We start from the raw sequence: 14815 nt of genomic DNA, 5'->3' as shown, positions 1-14815 counted from the left end.
TAGATTTAAGATGAGTGCAAATGGTATAATAATGGTTGTAGTATGTGTTTGTAAAACAGTAACAATAATACCATAGAGCACTAATATTCAGGAAGGATTAGCTATTAATGCCTGAGGACCGACTACAGGAAGTGGAAATGATTTAAAATAAACAACATTATTATCTTTATGTGGCTTATGTTTGACCCTTTTCCCTGAAACAGCCAGTATTCTCTGGCTGATATTCAATTCCAATAAAAGCAATCATTAAATAGGGCACAAATATATTTTGTTCTTTTTAAATGATTAGCTATTGTAATTACTGAATTTCTTACAGCTTTCTGATGCATTTATTGGCCATAAAATGCAGGACTCTGAAAGGCCAGTGCACTACAGGGTCAGCAATAATGGTTACATCCTTTTGTAGGTTTTTAAAGAAGTCTGTTTGTGTGTGTGGCTTTAAATAAAAGCAGTGCATAAAATGGCGGAGGGTTGTAGAGGTCAGTGTGGATGTGCTAAGCGTTTGTTCGGGATGCTGATCGTCTCTTTGCATTGATTTTGGGTTTGACTGCAGAGGAACCTCGAGGGTCAAAACTGTGCTGGACGTTTCATTTTTGTTCAGGCTGTATTTGTTTGTGAGGATGTGATGCTGTTTTATATCTGTAGATGGAGCTCTGCAGTATTTGAGCTGCTTGTAGTGCTTGGTGTCTTGTGGGTGCAAAAAAATACATTTTGGAAAAATCTAATTTGTAAATTTCTGTTTGTCTTTGTGGTTAATGAGAGCTCCATAGTGACCCACAGTTCATTTTTGGATCACATAAAAATATATGTTTTTTTTTTTGTGTGTGTGTGTATATAGAACAGGCCAGGGCTCCAGGGACATGCCACTTGGGATGCCGCGTTCATCTCCGCTCAGCCACTGTGCTTTCATGTTATGAAAAAGATTGTATTGTGCGCAAGACAAAAATTAGGACTTCAACATCCCCCCACACACTTTTGCCTTTTTGCACAAGACAATTTTTGCCTTTTTAAAAAGTGACAAGTGTGAAATTAGGCAGCTATTTATCGTGTGGGCTACAAACCAGCGTCCTGAAACTTGTTTACAAATATAAGGGTTAAATAACTCGATTTCAAGCACATTTAATTGCCTGATTAGCATAAATGAGTTATAAGATTATGCACTGTGTTTTGAATTGATATTTGAATTTCTAAACTGGTTAGAAGATTAGAGGATGAGGGGTGTGTGTGTGTGTGTGTGTGTGTGGGGGGGGGGGTGTTAAAGGGGTGTTAAAAAGCATGTTAAAAATGTATGAAGGTCTGGAAGCTGCGCTCATTAGCCAGCTTAGGGACAGGCCTATCAAATGAATATGTGCATCTTCATGCATTTCTTTTTTTTCTGCAGGATTCTTTTCATTTTCCTCCCAAAGCTTGTCTCATTTAGCTGAGAGGGAGACAGAGAGGTTGAAGTGAAGCGCGGGTGTGGCGCTGTGGTTTAGGGGCTCTGCTGCACTTCTTTCTGCAAAAGAAAAGCACAAAGGCTCAAGAATGAGTGTGTTAGCTTAGCGAGGCTGCTAGGACAGAACATGGAAAGAACAAGGGGGGAGCAGAACAGAGCAGGGGTTTCCATGCCGACCGCATGGGAGGCGGGACTCCCAGTGGACCGGCTTCCATGGAGCCGCTTGACTGCAGGAGAAACGCCGGTCTCATTAGGACCGAAGGCAAGCTGAAGCTTTAATTACGGGCACATGGCGTGAGAGCCGCGTCACTCTCGCCGCTTAGACGTTAAACATTCCACCCACCGTACAGCCACACACACATCTAATGGGTGTAATAACACGCAGTGCTTTATGGAGTGTAAAATCAATGTGGCTGCTCTTTCAGCGTGACCCATGCTGTTCTAGCGGACGCCGGTTATCAATACGATGCCTCCGAGTCCATTTCAGAGAAATCAGGAATACTCTGAATACTGTTTTATGACACTTGCGCTATACTTAACGTTCTTCCCCACCAAAAACACTCCTCTGCCACTCCTCTGCCACTGCTAGTATGTATAATCCATGCACACAACACAATCCTAAATTCCTCTTCTATAATAACACTGCTGGGGCACAATAGGGGGCCTCAGGACTTTTCACAGCTAAACCCGTGAGTCATGCTTCAAACAAACAAAAAAAAAACTGAAAGGAGGTGCCGATTGTAAAAGAATATCCCTCAAACAGGTTTGCTGCAGCTATACAAATTTAAATCTTATGCCTACTGAAAAAAAAGTCAGTTTTGCAGTAAGAAGCTATGATGTGGTCATGATTGATGTGATTATTGAGTCGAGATTCTCGTTGGATTTGGAGCGTGACTGCAGCGCTGTCCTTTTTGCCCTTTTCTTTCAATCGACTCCTGGAGCGCTTCGTTTTCTTTCTCCTCATATCAGAAGAAATATGATCCCAGTGCAATGCTAATACACCCATGAGATGTTTCACATGAACTGATCTGCAGCTCTGGCTTCAGTATCCTTCAGTGGAATTGCTAAGATCTTGGGCAGGAGTACCTTTAGGCTGATTTAATCATGGTTAAATGTTAACGTAGTATTCAGTGTGTGTGTGTGTGTGTGCGATTGTCTGTCAGCTCCACACACTCCCTGAGCGTGATTTATCACTCCTCGCCTCGCTCTCGCATGCCTCCTGAAATGGCCGTCTAATTCCGACTGTGCTACACTTTGTGTTCTGACGCTATCGGCTCCCACAGCGATGCCCTGCACCTTTAATTCCTGTTCAGTCACGCTGCGCTGTAGCGATTAAACCCGAATTTAGGGAACGGATACCTGTAGAAATAATGTGTATATAAACATTATACACAGTGTATGGACTGTAAATATTTTACAGTATATTTTAATGATGAGGATCTGGGTTCAGTGTTAATTTATAAAAAAAAAAAAAATAAATGAAAGAGGGATGTTATAAACTAATTAATGCTTACTGAAGGCAGATAGAGGGAAATAAAGCAAATAAAATATGATGATGAAGGAAAAGAGTGGTAATCATTGTGTGTGTATGTGTGTGTATGTATGTATGTATGTATGTATGTATATATATATATAATGTGTGTGAGAGTGAGAGATGATTCTCCTCAGAGAGATGTGGCAGATCGAGAATAAAAGAGCGGATAGATGGAGCAGGTAGCAGCTGTTTGTTCATAGGCGTTTGCAACCTGCCGGGTAGTGATGCAATCCAGTTGCTAGGCGACGGCTCTTCAGGACCCTGACGTCCGTGCTGCCTTCACTGTTGTTTTGGTGACTTGATGTAGAAGGAAGGAAGGGGCGTGGACAATCTGAGGCTAAGCCAATGCACACGTAGCTTTATTCACATGCCCTTCACACTTCGTCCAGTGTGTGCGTGCGTGTGTGTGGATGGATGAATGTTTTTGACCCCTCATTAAGTGCTTATGCAATCATCAGCTCTGTTACTCAACCATCATGAAACAGGAGCAACGGCAGCATGCAACACTGACAGATCTCATTCTGACAGGCTCGCTGTTGATTTTATTTTCAATGTCAATTCTTACAAATCTTTTTTTTCTTTCCATTTTCAATCTAACACTTTTTTCCCCTCTTATATCCGTATTATTTCCGAAGTCACTCATTTTTGATCCAAGCAGAGGTTTTCCCGTGTCGCCATGGTGTTAATGAGGAAGTGTTAGAAAGGCGAGCAGGATGTGACTCGATGGGATCTCCGAAAGTTCACCGAACTGCATGTATCAAGATGATTCAAAACAAAAGTTCAACAGCGTGCCTCATTACAGATGAATAAATTCACCCCTTCTTTCACCTTGCTTGTTGGAAATGTCAGGTCCTCGAGTTACCAGTGACCTCAGGCTTTGTAAACTAACAAAATAAATGAGCTAGAAGCGCGAAATCCATCATAATAACGCAGTGACTTTTTCCTTTCTTGATAATTCAGGCTGTAGATAATTTGCAGAAGGAAATTACAGTGCATGTGCATCAATGCAGTGAAAAACATTTGTTAACCGTGCATTCAAAGGTCAGAGCTGATTATATACAGGTGGCATAATCTTAATTTTAGATCGTACGTCAGAAATCCGTCCTTTCTTGCTCCGTAAGGATGGGGGATCAGTGCATCCTTGAATTTTCCTTTTTTTTCCTGTTTGGCAACTGCGTGTTTGTTTAGAGCTTGGAGTCAATATCGATTTCTTTAGCTGCATAGTAATCTAAACCATCTTAAACCTTGATGCTCTATTTTGAAGACTTTTAAGGGAGAGAAGGGCCTAAGATTCAGGCAGACTTTATAACAAGACTGAGTTTCTGCTGTAGGTCCCAAGACACTCTGATTCACTTTGTTGTGGGTTTTGACACATATGAATAAGATGTCTGGATTGCCCGTGGCATGACGTACAAACCAAAAGATTTTTAAAACTGGATTTTTTCTATTTTTATTTTTTTCATTTTCTTTATCCTGTAGTAGTGAAGTAGTGAGGTGTACACATACTTTTGGTCCTAAAACGCATGTCTGAACATATAGTTAGTGTTTTAGGGTCCCACACTTCCACAAAATCAGTAGATCTTTTAAAATCTAGATCTCAATTATCAAAATTGTGTATATATTTTTGTATATATGAAAATACCACACCAAACTAAAAAATATTCCCTCCAGATGTTCACAATATTGCCAAAAGGTTGCGCTATGTTTGGTGTGTGCTTTTTTTAATATCGCATTTCACATTTAGTCCCAGTTTGCTCCTATAATAACCTCAGATGTTCCACTACATTTTGGAGTGTGCTTGTGGACATTTGTGTTTATCAGCCACAAGAGTGTTGGTAAAGGCAGGTACCTATGTAGGTGAGGTGAGGAGGTCTGGGGATCAGTCAGCGTTCCTATTCATCTCAAAAGTGTTCAGTAGGGATGAGATCAGATCTCTATAGCAGGCCACTCAAGATCTTCCTCTCCACAGGAGCATTGCCATGTTGGAACAGGTTTGGGTTTCCAAGTTGAAGTGAAAGGAAGCATCTACAGCCTTCTAGATCTGGTAACGGTTTGGAAAAGAACCACACATGGCTGAAAAAAGTCAGTTGTCCCAATACTTTTGTGGATATAGTGTCCGAAAGTATCTGCAACTCTGATTTTCTTTGTGCTCATCTGCACATGTTGTTAAATGCCTGTAAATTACGAAGCGCATTCTGTGATTTATTTACCATAAATGGCTAAACCCACATAAACAGTTAAACAGTGAAAGAGCACCCTGACACACGTGCCATTTTAAACCTTCCATTTAGACAACAGTAAAACTACAACCCCTGCAGGGTATCATTTACGACAGGCCGACACACTCTTGCAGGGTGCCATTTCTTTTGAAGTTAAACCTAAGAGATCATAAGGATGATTCTGGCTGATGAACAGAGCTCTGTCATAGCTTGTAAGGGACTCGTGTGTGTGTGTGTGTGTGTGTGTGTGTGTGTGTGTGTGTGTGTGTGTGTGTGTGTGTGTGTGTGTGTGTGTGTGTGTGTGTGTGTGTGTGTGTGTGTGTGTGTGTGTGTGTGTGTGTGTGTGTGTGTGTGTCTAAGTGCGATTTGAATGGACAGGGGAGATGAAAGGAAGGACAAGCAGACATGAAAGGACCTTCCTCTGCCTGCATCCCTGCTTATTAGGCTTGGGTCACGTAAAGAGACGTCCTAATGATCGCCTGTGATGTGGGTCACACAGACAACCGATTCCTAACGTCCTGTGCCAAGCAATAACTGTGGCCTCTGTGGAACAGGCTTCCACCCCCTCGAACATGTGTGCACACATCCACAGTCCAGTGGGTGCCTGTGTGTTTGATTCGGTGTGGCCTACTTTTATCTTTGCGCATAATTAGATCTATGAAACCAGGCAGTGTTACCAGTGTTGCTGCTTTTTATAGACGTGCAGAGAAACAAAGGCAGGTTTGCTTTTAGAACCACCACTTTAAAGGTGGCTGTAATCTGTACAGCTCTAAGATTTCAGATCAAAGCTTGTGAGTATTTTTTTTTTGTTTGTTTTTTTATAAAGTCTGTCTGAGCTTGCCAAATATCACCCAGTGTCTGCCCCGACACAGACGCTGACATGGTTATTTCACACGTTTGTTTAATTCATTTAATTATATTGTGGCTCTGGGACATGAAAAAATCACTTTCTGCTCTTCAGCTTTGTGTAAAAAACATTTAAATATTTGCATGAAAACTAATTTGAGTGTTTGTTTTTTTAAATATCTAACAATATGTGGAATGGAGATTAAACACTGCTTATTAAAAAGCTGCATTATAAGGACACAAGTTTGCGGACACCTGATCATAAGGTTCGTATGCGTTTTTTTTTGTTTGTTTGTTTTTAAGATCTCCTTCCTTATATAGTTCCTATTTGCTGTAATAATAATCTCCACTCTACTGGGAAGATGTTCCACTTGATTTTGGAGTCTGCTTTTGGAGATTTGTGCTCATTCACCCGTATTCAGCTTTCCAGTTCATCCCAAATGTGTTCAGTAGGGTTGAGTTCAGAGCTCTATAGCAGATCACTGAAGATCTTCCACTCTAAACCATGAAAACCATATTTTCACAGAGCTGGCTTTGTGCACAGGGACAGGTTTGGGTTTCATAGTATAAGAAACATTTTTTAAAAGGTCGGCCTTTAACTTTGTGGTAACAGTTTACATACATATGACTGGAAACGTCAGGTGGCCCAGTGCTTTTGTTCATAAATTGTATAATAGACAGCCTAATATTTAAATCATTTTTGATTGACAACCTCTTTGTCTTACCACCAGCCTTCCATACCACTGATAAAGTGCTAAATACAAACAGCACAACCATTAAGGACTGCGAGTTTAAACAATGCATTACTCAAGTATTCTAGATTACACTTGTAAGACCTAAGTGTAAAAAGCTGATTTTTTTTTTTGTATATCATAATCGCACATGCACAAATCCACTTATCAAATCTGAGAAAAGAATTATGGGAAAGTGTGATTCGCAGAGAGCTACAAATCGGGTAACGTGAACACGTTTAAGATCTGAAATGCTCTGGGTTTATATCTTCTAACCATCCAGTGTTTTTTTTTTTTATTATTATTATTTTAAATAAATCTATTTGGGTAATTTCAATCAAACAAAAAAAATTATTTTATTAATGCAACGAAAGAAATCGAACAAAAATGGTCACGTGCTGAGAATTTAAATAGAAACTTGAAATGAAAGCGTAAAGTATTAGATTAAAGTATTTGGCTAACTGCATACAATGTGTGGTGTACACACCCTGTTCAAATCATCCTGTGCTTTACTACTCCACATTTTCCTATCTGCTCCTACATTCTCCTAAATTTAGACTATGCAATATGTAAGTAAGTATTTAGCGTTTAGAGAATTAAATCAATCTTATGCGAGCTTTGCCGAAGATTTCGACCACCTTCATCACATTAAAAGTATAAAAATTGGACCAAGTACCTGTGGACATTTATTCACGAAGGATGTGTTTTGTTTGGATTGTGCACCCAAAAGACTGTCAGTGACCTAATTAGAAAGCAATCATGGGTTTTCATGTTCACGAGGTAATATGAGCAGATTTGGGTTTTTTATTTCCTTGGCCAAAATTCAGGTTATTGAACCCCTTTTGGCAGCAGCACTTTCATTACGGGAACAGAGAGTTTTGGGTCAGCTTTTTCCAGACTTGGCACAGAATTTTATCGAGCTGCTGACAAAGACAAATCCTGCTTCAGCAAACAGCTTTGGTGAAAATCTTAAAGTATGTTAGCGCACATCACCCATAACAGACATCCCTCTTGACCTTCAGACAAGCACAATGTCTAGAATACCATTCAGGAGACTTACAGAGGTGAGCGCTACGAGATGTGCTACGAGGTGTTTTAAATGTGTGCTGGTTATATGACGAAATTGTTGATCTTCGAACAGCTGGAGCTGCAAATTCCCGTTCAGCTGCCAGTCTGGATTTGCTTTCCGAGCCACGTCTGAATCCCTGATGTGGGATTTGAATTGATTAGCGCTCACCTCTGTATGTCTGGCCTGCTACCTGACTGCAATCGCAAGTGAGATTTTTCATCTTTTAACCCGCAGGCTCTAGAAGACATAGGAATGGTGTTCCAGTGCCGTATACATGAAGATGAATTTCACTCTGGGGTTTTTCGAGTTTTTCTTATTGCCCAATGATTGTAGATGCCTTTGTGTTGTAGTGTGAGATACACATCTTAAAGTGTGTAAATTGTTCATGTGCTTGCTGGTGGATGGACCTGTCCAAAGAGTTATCCAGCGATATATCATCTCGGTCAAATTCTATTGAGAGATATGGGTCACAAGTTAAAAAATTTTCCTCAATCTAATTATAGTCAGATCCTTAAAAAGCTTCTGTGTTTGTCTACATTCATTACATTTATATATACTCTATAATCAGAACCTCGACCAATCAGCTTCAAATCTTATAATTGATACAGATTATTTTGCCAGGTTTAATAAATAATTTCAATGAAACACAAGATTTCTGAAATGCAGCTGCAAATAGAGTGATCATAAAAAAGAAATAGCATGCTACAAGAGAAGGAAGTGTTAATGTGTGCCTGTGTAACACGCAGTCTAGGGAAGAGGCACAGCATTAAAAGCACTTGCGTGCACAGGAATATTGTAATAACAATTCATTTATTGGATGGTTGACTTCAGGAGCCGACCAAAATCAAAATGCCTCTTCTGGCTTGCCATAACCGAGGCACTTTCTTTTTTTTTTCTCTCTCCATTGTCCTGTTCTAACGCGCACACACGAGACAGTGCTGCCAAATAATACATTATCCATAGAACCAGTAAAATGCTTTATACCTTTTACAGATCTGAGACCAATATTAAATGCATACACACAAAAAAAAAAAAAAAAGGGATCAGTGCTTAAACAACAAATTACATGAATCTTGATGTTGTTGAGATTTTACACTGGGATCAAGTTATTTACACACACTGCTGGAGAGGACACTCAAAACTCGCACTCATTTTTATTATCTGGAGAAAATTCCCCCAAAATGTCCATCCTGTCAGAATCCAATATCCATTAAACGGATTTTGCTAGACTTTAATAATTCGACCCCTTCGAGAAACTTGTTTAATTCTTTTAAAAAAGTGTTTAATCAAGTTAATCCAAATGTAATCCTAAAATTTCTTTTAGAAAAAAAATCAATCTTAGGCATCTTATTTTTTTATTTGTATAACTAAACCTGACTTCCACCATGAACATATCCATAGAGGCTGACATGGTATAAAATAAATAAATATATAAAAAAAAGCTCACATGCCAATTATCGATGCTTTCAGTAGTGTACAGGGGGCAACATACAGCTCCATGCTCAGAAGGAGGCGAATCAATTTGTGGTACAGTAGCTCTTTGGTGGGATCCGTCCAGATGGGGATCGCCTTTGCTTCCCATGTGTATCAAAGAGCCTGACGCTGTTTCATCACTTGGGATTATGGATCCCTTTTGGTAGTTACTAACCACCGGATTCCCGGCACACAATATAATACCTGCTGTTTTCTTACTGATTTCTCCTCACTAAACTGTTTCTGAAGTGCGTTCTCACTGCTGCTACGCGAGTGACGCATCCCATCCTGAGAGTCACACTGAATATAGATTAACATGGCAGAGGTAGAGCTGTGTCTTCCTGGAGACAGAAGAGCAAAAGAACATCTTGTTTGTTTGTTTTTTTGTTGTTGTTCCCCCCCCCCCCCCCCCCCACTACAAAGGCCTGTGTGTGAAAGGGCCACGCATAAGAAGTCGGAAGGCACTTAAGTTAATTTAATAAGTATCTTTAATGTATCGTATCGTCGGCAGTGCATCCAGATGCGAATCGCATCCGCCTCAGTTATGGAGCTGCGCATCCCTACTACAGTATCTATAGTAAATCCCACCCCTTCGCAGATGCTATACATTGAATGTTATTTACCGGTCTGGCTTTAATTTTATACCTTTTATACATTCTATTTGACCATATTAATACTTGTGATGGTGGTGAAACATCTGTACACATCACACACACTGCAAATCTTATTTCAAAACTTGAATCTAACTTTCATTTCTCTGTCCGTGTTCTAAGAGAATTCAAACATTTTTACTGAATGCTATCAATACAGCAAGAGCGTACAGTATATAAAGACTGTCTGTGACTGCAGTATAGGTTATTGCTGTTTATTAGAGGAGGAGGAGGATTTTTGGTGTCTGGATTGTATTCCAATATTTTTTTTTTTTTATGGCAAGTTCAGTGTTTGATAAAGTGCCGTCCTTTTTTCACACACGAATTTAAACATTCATGGAGGTAATATCGGACAAAAAAATGCTGACGCACGGCAGGAATGTGTGTTTTGCTTCCCTTTTCTTTTCGTTGCCCGAGCTTGCATTTTTAGCATCAGAGCGTGTGTAATCATCTTCTTACTCTGTCCTTCATTTCATTTCATTTCATGCTCACTGCACACCTCAACATCGTTTAGCTGTAGTAAATGGACATTCGGTGCCACCTGGATAAGGATGGGTTTGCTTTTGAGTCTGCTTCCTCTTAAGGTTTCGTTCTCGCGCCGTCTCGGGGAGTTTTTTTGCACTCATCAGGGACAAACTTACACTTATAACGAACACACTTATTGATTCTTTCTTATCACACTGTCTCAAAGCAGCTTTATACAGATAACGTCCATTGTTGAAAGCACTGTACAAATTGTACAAATTAAAATGAATTGAATTGAATGTAAATCTTGGCTGTAAAATAATCACCTTATTGTGCAAGATGTTGACGATGCTCATATGGTACATCTTAAATGACATTTGTACGTGTGTATGTCTTGGTCTGTGTCTCTGTTGTGCCTTTGACTAGAGTTATTTTGGGAGGGTCACCTTCCGATTTGCCAGCTGTGTGTGTGTATAAGCCCTTGGTTATTTCAGAAGTGTCCCCTATCTAATAGCCAGCTGTGTATGTGTGTCTCTCAGGTGCGGAGGATGTGGTCATGGCCTTCTCCAGATCAGAGACGGAGGACAGGAGGCAGTGACCTCTGACCCAACAGCAGCTTATACCCGCTCCATCTGACCCTCGAGCCTGCTGAGTGGCAGGCAGAGAGTGAGAGTGACGGACCGAGAGTGAGACAGATGGGAGAGGAGCAGGTCTGTCCTTCACCCGTCGCTCTTTCTTGTTCCCTCCTCTTCCTCACAATAAGCCTCACTCCAGCAGCCGAGCTCCAGCGGCTCAGAGCCTTCAGCACAGCGGGCCGACACATGAGTCAGCCAGAGTGACCTTTTTTTTTTTTCCTTTTTTTTTTTTTTTTTTTTAAAGCATCATGCTTCAGGCCATAGTGTTTTGTGTGTGTGTGTGTGTGTGTGTATGAGTGGACCAAGAGAATAATTTGTCTGGTCAAACCAAGAGCAAAGTTGGAATGAATGGAGATAAAGGGAATTAAATGGCGGTGGTTATTTTCAGAGGTGGGTGTGCGCGAGTGTGTGTGCAAGTGTGTATGCTGAAATTGCTGACACGTGCGTGTTTAATGTTCTACCAGATTGTAATCCTCACATCAAAATCTCCAATTTATTGTGCAAGATGTTGAGGATGCTACTGCACTACATCAAAAACGACAGTGTGTGTGTGTGTGTGTGTGTGTGTGTGTGTGTGTGTGTGTGTGTGTGTGTGTGTGTGTGTGTGTGTGTGTGTGTGTGTGTGTGTGAGAGATCCACGTTTTTTTTGTTTTTTTTCACCTACAGCTGACTCATTTAGTAAGATCAAGATCATATTTGTATTAATGTGAAATTTCCTAATTTTTTTTATTATTGTAAGGACGACACAAAAAATATATATACTAGTGAACAAATTGTGCCAACTGTCTCTCTTTTTTTTTTTTTTTTTTTTGTAGGTGAATTTTTTAAACGTATCTAATGTTTTTCGGGTCCGTATTTATTATTTTTTTATTTTTCGCCTTTCCTTAACTAATCTTAAAACTGAACGTGATCAATGACCCCGTCAAGATCTTCAGCCATTTTTTTAATAACGGTCAGATCAGTGTATTCTCTTTACATGATTGTTCATATCAGGGTTCTTGGAATTGTTTTAATGATGGAGAAACACTGCTGTAGATCTGATACGTCCTGAAAAACAAAAGGATGCTCAATATTTCCACACTGTTTCCTCAGATACATATACACTATATGGACAAAGGTTTGTGGACCCCTGACTTTAAGATTAGTTTGTGTATTTTGAACCTCCTTTTTTCACATTTAGTACCCCATTTGCTAAACCTCCACTCTTCTGGGAAGACGTTCCACTAGATTTTGAAGAGTGCTTTTGTGGAGATTTGTGCTCATTCATGTACCGATGTAGGGTGCAGTCAATGTTCCAAAACTCTTCAATAGGGTTGAGGTCAGAGCTTTATAGCAGGCTGCTCACAATCTTCCACTCCAACCCATGTAATAAATATCTTCATGGAGCTGGCTTTGTACACATGGGTACTGTTACGCTGGAACAGGTTTGGGTCTCTTAGATCAAGTGAAGGGGAAATTTTATTCATCCGCACCCAGGGACGTCTTCTACAACTTTGGGTGCCTCCAAATCTGTGGTAACACTTTGAGGAAGAACCATGTATGGCTAAAAAAGTCAGTTGTCCCAATACTTTTGTCCATACAATATATTTGAATTTGTTTGTAGGACATTTGGGAAACCCTGTCAATTAATCTTTTTAATGAGTCAGTATTCATAACTAGTTATTTCACCTCAGTTTATAACGTTTCATAGTAAAAAGGGAAGCTTTCTAACACCCAAGACCCCTGACGTCGCTTTTTACCCCGAAAGTAATTGCGGTTTTTACATTTCGAACTTTTAAATAAGATTTATGATGTCATCAGTATTTAATGTGCATACAAGTATAAAAAAACAAAACAATTTTGTGATGTGACTGTAAGTTGGTGTTTTTTTCCGAAACGACGCATGCTTCACTTGCGGTTTTATGGTGTGCGTTCATGGTTTTTTTCCACAATCAACATTACTGAATATTTTTGATATTTGTGGAAGCTAGTCCTTTTTTCAAAACCTGTCGTGTTTCAGTATCCTGTCGGCAATAAAGTCCTTAACCGAATCAATTTTTTTTTTTTTATAACATTCTACAGTTTACATCTGCAGGCTCTCATGCTTTTTTTCCTGTAACTTTATCCCAAGTGATGATGTCTTTATAATTATGTTTACTGTTTTCTATGCATTTTTGTTGTTCTTAAAAGATTAAAGCTTTCGAAGTGCATGTAGAAAGCACGTGTCTGTGAGGACACGCGGTTCTCCTGTTTTAAGTTAAAGCCTATGTCTATTGGGTTGAGTTTTGTTTTTGTTTTTTGTTTTTTTACACACCGCTGTTATGTCAGCAATGTTGCCTTCATTACGATTTGTTTTTATTTTTTGTGCGTTACGTTATAATTCTTTTTTTAATGGTTCAATTGTAATGGTTACACTGTCATTTAAGGTTGAACTTTTCTTCTTTTTTCCCCCCCAATATGGCTGCTTCCATGTCCTTCGACTTTAATGCTTCCAAAAGCTGATCCATTAAAGGAGTTAAGGCTACCAGCTGTGTGCAGTGTTTTCATTTGAGTGAGAATGGGAATTGTAAACTGGGAGAACTGGGAGCACTTTAGCACTGAGAGCGGGTCTGTTTGGAAATCACGTGGGCTTCTTGTAGACTGTAGGACTAAAAGATGCTGCAGTCACAAAAACAGCCAAGGACAAGACCTTAGAGCTTTGGAGCTGTGCAGAGTGTAGAAGAAGAGTGTTTAAACTCTTTCTTTGTTCCTTTGATGAGGCTTCCATTAACACATACTGTAACAAACTGTAAACTGTGTAAGGAATAAAAAAAAGAAACTGGATATAGAACATGTACAATTTGTGCCATTTGACAGATGTTACATTACATTTATGACATCCAGAGCAATTTGTAACTGAGCATTTGAGGGTTAAGAGCTTTGCTTAAGGACTCAGCAGTGGCAGCTTATTGGTACTGGGATTTGAATGTGCGACCTTCTGATCCAATCCCTTAACCACTGAACACCACCTCCATTATGCGATTTATAAAATCCTAAATTTCATAGTTATAAACAATCTAAAGTTACTTTTAATATTGTGTAAAGTCTGCATCATGGTTGTTCCCATTATCACTTACATTATGCACCTCTGAGGCATAACATTATGACCACCTACCTAATACTGTATTGGTCCCCCTTTTGCTGCCAAAACAGTCCTGACCTTTCGAGCTTTAACAGCATGATCATCTTCAGCAGTTGAGCTACAGGAGCTCGTCTGTTGGATCGGACCACACGGACCAGCCTTCGCTCCCCACGTGCAGTGTTGTGCTCGTTACTAAAAAATAGTAACTAGTTACAGTTACTCGTTACTTCATTCAAAAAGTAACTTCGTTACTTTGTTGATTACTTACACCAAAAAGTAATGCATTACTGTTAAAAGTAACTTTTTAGTTACTTTTTTAAAGAACCTTCTTTAATGTTCCTATTAATGCCCTTTTATGTGATATGGTCTATACAAACACAAAACTGACTTGAACACAAAGTCATTTTTAAACACTTTTAATAAAGTCAGACCAACACAAACTGAATATCCCAAGGATTTCTGAAAAAAATTAAACAAGCTGAATAATATATTCACAATCAAAAACTAAAGTGGCTTTTGCTGTTGTGTTGAGCTCTTAAAAATGTTCCTTTCACACATGAAGTATGAAAACTACCCACAATGTAGAATAGAACACCGGGTTAGCTTCTAGCTTCTAGCTCCTCAGGCATGGAGGTCCTGGAGGAGCTTCAACAGATTG

The 14815-nt window shown here is 39.6% G+C and overlaps 1 protein-coding gene across 3 annotated transcripts in view; it reads left to right on the top strand.

Moving 5' to 3' along the window:
• ctnnbip1 (catenin, beta interacting protein 1) overlaps window positions 1-13560 on the top strand; it is a 31022-nt gene extending 17462 nt beyond the window's left edge. The window contains exons 4-5 of one of the 3 annotated variants that reach the window (XR_014538043.1): window positions 10962-11623; window positions 11691-13560. Coding sequence is in view for 1 of the 3 variants with exons in the window: in XM_083569956.1 (XP_083426082.1) it covers window positions 10962-11020 (59 nt within the window). In the remaining 2 variants the exon portion in view is untranslated. Of the gene's footprint in view, window positions 1-10961 lie in introns of all 3 variants that reach the window. The other 2 variants (XR_014538044.1, XM_083569956.1) reach the window with 2 other exon arrangements.
• The last annotated feature ends 1255 nt before the right edge of the window (window positions 13561-14815 follow it).

The sequence above is a fragment of the Silurus aristotelis genome, assembly GCF_946808225.1.
Source record: "Silurus aristotelis genome assembly, chromosome: 19".
NCBI classification, from domain to species: Eukaryota; Metazoa; Chordata; class Actinopteri; order Siluriformes; family Siluridae; genus Silurus; species Silurus aristotelis.
The sequence above is the reverse complement of the archived record's forward strand: the minus strand, read 5'-3'. Positions and strand labels throughout refer to the sequence as shown.